The sequence below is a fragment of the Vanellus vanellus genome, assembly GCF_965231255.1.
Source record: "Vanellus vanellus genome assembly, chromosome: 5".
Classification (NCBI taxonomy): Eukaryota; Metazoa; Chordata; class Aves; order Charadriiformes; family Charadriidae; genus Vanellus; species Vanellus vanellus.
In genome coordinates this window covers 42,960,811-42,966,578 of record NC_138910.1, presented here as the reverse complement: position 1 = coordinate 42,966,578, position 5,768 = coordinate 42,960,811, and the positions used below count along the sequence as shown (strand labels likewise).

The window sequence follows — 5,768 nt, the reverse complement described above, 5'->3', positions numbered from 1 at the left end:
GAGGGGGTGTCCAGCACCACCTGCTTGGACACAAAGGGGTCCTTGTCAGTGGGGCAGCCGCCTCCCTGGGGGCAGGAGGGGCAGGTAAAAGGCGCAAAGCTGAGCCTGGCCAGTCCCAGCTGAAATAATTAAACCAATTAAGTCAATACAAACAGAAACAAGGCAGAAGGCAGAGCAGCCACCTCTGAGGAAGTGGGGGCACATCTGAGCTCCCCCCCACACGACCCCTTGCCCGACCTGCCCTGGCATGCGCTGAGTTTGTCTGGCCTCTGCAGCAGCCTTGGCATGCGGTGAGTTTGCCGGGTCGCTGCAGCCAGGGGGTAAGGCCGGCAGGGAGGGGGGGTGGGGGGGGATTTAAAAGCTATGATGTCTTATTTAAGAGCGAGGCAGCACGCTCCTCGCCCCACCGAAGAGGGGTGGCCTCCTCTGGCCGATGCATCCGGGTGCTGCTGAACAGCAGTGTCTGGGGGCTTAAAAATAGATATAGATATAGATATATGAAAAAACGGGGGCTTCCTAAGGCAGGCTGGAGGCAAGGCAGAGGGGAGCGGGCAGCTTTCCTTCCCCTACGACTTTGGGCTGCTGTGAAGCGGGCCGACATTTCTGCTGTGCTCCCCGAGCACTGCAATTATTTGATCTGCAGATGTAAGAGGAATTTATTGTAACAACAAATATAGTGATGTCAAAACCCAACCTTGGATTAAAGCCGGCAGCCAAAGGGGAAGTGTATTAATTTCAAACAGCATCAGAGGCCAGTGCCTATTAGGACGAGCTATTCTTCAGACCCCCCCATCAGAATTAATCATTGGGAGTTAATTTGAAGCTCAGACAAGTTGCTGTTAATTTAGTGCAGGGAGGACGGGATGGAATAAAAAGCTGAGGTGCTGGCCGGGCCTCCTGGGTCTCATTAATCAGCGAGCTGAGACGGCCTGGCTTGATTACAATTTGCAAAAAAATTCATTAGAGCCTGGGCGATTGACAATTTTTCTCTCTGCCTGTGATCTGACTCATTAGGCAGCCAAATGAAAGCCATGATGATGGTGATGATGACAGCTATCAACCCCCTCGCTTGTTTATCTCCTTCTCCTCCGGTCCCCGGCCCGGGGCTCCCCCCTCCAGCCCCAAAGCCCCGCTCCTGGGGGAGGGGGAGAGCAATGGGGGACCCCAACCCGCGGAGCAAATAACTTTCCTGCGCCTGGGGCAGATGCCGGCTTGTAGAGGGAGGTGTACCCCGGGTGGGGGACACGACAGGGGTGAGGAGCAGCTGCTGTGGGGGGTACAGCCGGGCTGCCGCTCGCCCGAGCCGGCTCCGGGTTCGTACCAAGCAGCATCCTTTCTGCACTAAAACCAAAACAAAATTTATTTTATTTTTTTTTAAAGAAAGTGCTTCGAATAGGAGCATCGCTGGGAAGCCCGAGGAGGGACCCGGGCGGAGCCGCCCCACGCGTGTCCCGGCTCCCCGCTCCCTCCCGCGCAGAAACGAAGCCAAAAAATTATTATCAATAATAATACTATTTTTTAACGAGCCGAAGAAACGGGCAGTGGCGGCGGCTGCCGAAAAGCATGGAATTACCCGTGGGTTTCCCCGCCAGTCCCCGCGCGTCCGCGGCTGCCCGTGGGGCTGGCAGCGGCAGGCAGCGATGCTGCCCGCGGCTGTTTCATTTCGGTGAGCGGCTGGTGGGAGAGGGGAGCAGGGACCCCCCCCGGAGCCGCCGCCAGCCCCCTCCGAACCCGGCATTACAAAATAATAATAATAATAATTAGTAAATAAATTATGAGGTGCAAGGGCTATAAATGAAGTGACCACCGCCAAGCCTTGATTTACTCGCCGGAGCCTGCCCCGGGAGCCTCGCCGTTACCTCGGGAACGAATCGCTCTCTTGACTGACCCCCTAGTTTAATTTTAATAGACACACACGCACACCCCCACACCCCCCTTACCTCAGGAAATTAAAGCTTTTTAATTCCAAACAGCCGCCACCGCCAATGATACAGTTTCACCGGCACGGATGCAGCCGGGATGCGTAAAACGGGAAGAAAAAAAAAAAAAAAAAAAACCAAACCACCAAAAACGGGATGAAAAGGATGTGGGGGAAGGGGAGGGAAACGCGAGACCCTCCGGCCCCAACCCCCCCCCCCCCCCTCCGCCGCAGCGCCCCTGCCCCGGCTGCGCTGGGGGGGAGCGGAGCGGCCGCGGTGCAACGAGAGCGGCCATCGGACCGGGGGGAGAGCGGCTGTACCCCCGAAAGCACGGGGCTGGGAGCCAGCCGGCGGCCCCGGGGGGGTTGTAGGGCTGATCTGACCCTCCCCAATCCCCCCCCACGTCGAGACCATCCACGTTCATTCGCACAAAAAGCCTTTTTCCAGCCTTCCCACCCCGCCAAAAAAAAAAAAAAAAAAAAAAAAAAGAAAAAAAGGAAACTTTTTGTCCTTCTACCCCCTCCCCGACAATAAATGTGGCTTCGCTAAAAGGCGAGAGCAGCCTCGCTCCGCTCCGGCAGCGCAGGAGGGTAAAGGAAAATCAGCTCAACGCCAAATTCTGGACAGAACAGCCGGGGGCTGGAGGGCTTTTTTTTTTTTTTTTTTTGTCTTTTTTGTTTCTTTGTCGGTTTTTATTCACAAGACTTAGTTTGCTTTTAAATTTCATAACTTATAAGGAAATAAGCTACATTGAAATAAATTAAACACAATAAAGAAGATCGTGCTTTTTCTCCCCCCCCCCCTCTCTTAACCATGGCTTGGTAGAATAGCAAACCAAATCGACAGAAAGCCAGGCAAAAAATATATTTAAAAAATCGTCCCCCAGTGCTTGCCACTCAGCCATCGGAAATAAAATCAAACAATTAAAAAGGCATGAAATGAAACTCTGAGTTTTCTTTCGTTTTTGTTCTCTCGTCTTTTTTTTTTTTTTTTTTACCTGTCGCCCCCGATAAGAAACAAAACCCAAAAGATGGCTAAAGACGTGCTGCGGGTTTCGCTGGGGATGTCTCTGCCGGTGAGGGGGGGGGACACGGGCAAATCGCTGCTGGATCCAGCGCCGACACAGTACCGCATCTGTGGTCCCCATCGCAGCCGAGACAGCACGAGAATGTACAAAGTGGGGGCAGCGTAATTAATAAATATCTGTGTGTCTCTTCCGAGGTGTGATATTCCTGCTCTGAACCAAAACAGTTTCCAAGCCTCTTCCCTTCGTAGACTCTTGCTTGACTCGGTAAGTGGAAAGTTTCGCTTTAGAGTTCACTCGTGGTGGGGATTTGCTGTGCGCTCGCGTGGGATTTGTTCTTGTTGGAGGTTGTTTGCTTTAGGTTTTTTTGCTTCTTTTTTTTTTTTTTTTCCCTCCCTCGGGTTGGTTGCTTTTAACCCGCGATTTGGAAACTTTTCCCTCAAAAACTTGTGGTTCTGAGCGTAGGGAGAGATCATCAGGGTCGAGCTTGCTCCAGCTGCTGGTGCTGACTCCTGATCGCAAACCTGCTGACGTGCACCGGGATGGGTACCACGATCTTAGGGTTTCGGGATGGCTCCCCTGTCTTGGAGTTGGCATTGCCCGCCTTGACCCGTTTCCATTTAGCCCGTCTGTTCTGGAACCAGATTTTCACCTGCACCTCGCTGAGTTTGAGGGCGTGAGCGATCTGGGACCTCTCCGTCAGGGACAGGTACTTTTTGCAGTGAAACTCCTTTTCCAGCTCCAGCAGCTGCTCGCTGGTGAAGGCTGTTCGCCTCCGCCGGTTTTTGCCCGTGGATGTGGTGTTGGTGGAATTGGGGGGGGTTTGGGTGTTTTCCTCCAGTGCGTTGCCAGAGTCCTCTTCCTTATGAGCCGCCTGGCCGGGGATGTTGTCGTCCGAGCTATAGTCTAGATCGCTGTCCATGGAGAAACTTTCCTCTTTGCCTTTCGCGTCCTCTTCTGCTTTGGGGTCCTCCTTCCCCTGGCCCCGGAGAGCCCCGGCTGGAAGCGAAGCAGAGGCCTTTCGTTAGCATTTGGTACCCTCCGTCCCGCGGCCACCGCGCCCCCCCGGCCTGCAGGTCCATCACCCGAAAATTGTTGAGTCTGTTTGTTTGTTTGTTTGTTTGGCGTGTCTTTCACTTGGATAGATTTTATTATTATTTTTTCTAAGCGGCGGAGCTCGAAACCTCCCTTCTCCTCGGCCTTGAGGCCGCCGGACCCCGGTGGCCAGCCCTGCCTCCTCCCGCGGGTCTCCCGTCGCCGGGGCCGCCCCTTCCCCCGACCCCCTCCCAGCCCGCCCCGCCGGGGGGTGATGCGCGCAGCGGGACCCCGCTCCCGCCCGACGGCTCCGGCGCTCACTCACCGAGGGAGGCCTGGACGGCGTCGGCGGCGGGGAAGGGCAGGAGAGCTCCGTCCTTCCCCAGGAAGGCTTTGCCGTCGTCGCCGCCGCCGTCCGGGGGCATCCCCTCGGCTTTATCGAAGTTACCCGGGGGTGCGAACTTCCTGGCGGCCTCCTGGTGCTGGGGGGAGGCGGGGAAGGTGCCGGGCAGCGTGGCCATGAGCGTGGAGGTGAGGGCCATGCCCTGCGCCAGGCTGGAGCAGAAACCCGTGGGCAGGCTGGGGAGCTGGTGGTGGTGGGGATGCGCGGGGGGCAGCGCCGGCTGCAGGGCGCCCTGCGGCAGCGCCGGGGGCGGCGGGGGGGGCGGCGGCAGCACCACTGGTCGGTAGGGCATGAACATGGGGTAGCCGGTGTAGACGAAGTGGCCGGGGGCGGGCGGCGGGGGGCTGCCGATGAGCGAGTCGATGCTGAAGGCCGTGCTGCTTCCCAGCGGGCGCTGCATCATCATCAGCGAGGGCTGGAAAGCCGCACTCATGCCGGAGCGGCGGCGGCAGCGACCACCTTCCTCCTCCTCCTCCTCCTCCTCCTCTTCTTCCTCAGAGCCGCGCAGCGCCCACGCGTGGGGCAGAGCCGGGGCGGAGCGGGGCCGCGGCCCGCTGCCGCCGCCCGCACATCGGGGCTGCCCCCCGCCCGCCGCCGCCGCCGCCGCCGCCGCCGTGCGCCCCCGCGGAGCCCGCCCGCCGCCGCCGCCGTGCCGCTCTGCCCGCCCGCGCTCCCCCGCGCCCATTCACATTTTGCCCGGCTGGGAACCCTGCCCGCCCCACGTGGCCGCCGCCGCCGCCTGTCATTGGGCGGGAGGGCTGGGGGGCGGGGCGAAGCGGTGAGACCACGCCTCTAGCTCCTCCTCCCCCCCCCTCCTGCCGCCGGACGGGGCGGCCCACGCGTGAGCGCCCCCACGCCCCCGCGGGTCGCGCGTGGGACGCCCTACCGGGGACTTACGCCCCGCGGTGCCGGCGGGGACCTCCGTGGGGTCCCCCCGGTCCCCCAGGGCGTGTGACATTTCCCATCAGACACACCAATTTGGGGCCTCCAAAGCATTGAAACCCCTTTTTAAAAAAAAGAAAAAAAAAAAAACAACCACAAAACTATTTTATTCACGCTTTTCTCTCCCTCTCTCACCGCCCCCCCCCCTTTTTTTTTTTTTTTGAAAAGCCCCCAAATAGGCTCCATGTGGTTCTGGGTAAAGTCAGCCCCTGGCTTGGCTTTGAAATTGCTTCTGCAATTATGTAAAAGAGCCATTCAGCAACACGGCGGAATTAAAAGCGATGGAGGGCTGCTCCCTTTTCTCCGGCGAGCCTCTCATGTTGGCCGGCTCAAAGCCTTTTCCAACACGATGTCTTTGGCGAGGACAAAAGCTAGAACAAAAAAAAAAAAAAAAAAAGGGAAAAAGAAAAAAAAAAAAAAGCCCCCAAACTTGTAAATTGAACGT

At 57.6% G+C, this 5,768-nt stretch overlaps 1 protein-coding gene across 1 annotated transcript; it reads right to left on the bottom strand.

Annotated features, from left to right (window-relative positions):
• Positions 1-3,131: 3,131 nt before the first annotated feature.
• On the bottom strand, positions 3,132-4,814 carry GBX2 (gastrulation brain homeobox 2; the record flags this gene model as incomplete). Its single annotated transcript, XM_082484206.1, has 2 exons — positions 3,132-3,942; positions 4,304-4,814. 2 exons carry the CDS (start codon positions 4,812-4,814, stop codon positions 3,419-3,421), a joined length of 1,035 nt encoding a protein of 344 aa, XP_082340332.1. The 3' UTR covers positions 3,132-3,418.
• Positions 4,815-5,768: the final 954 nt, after the last annotated feature.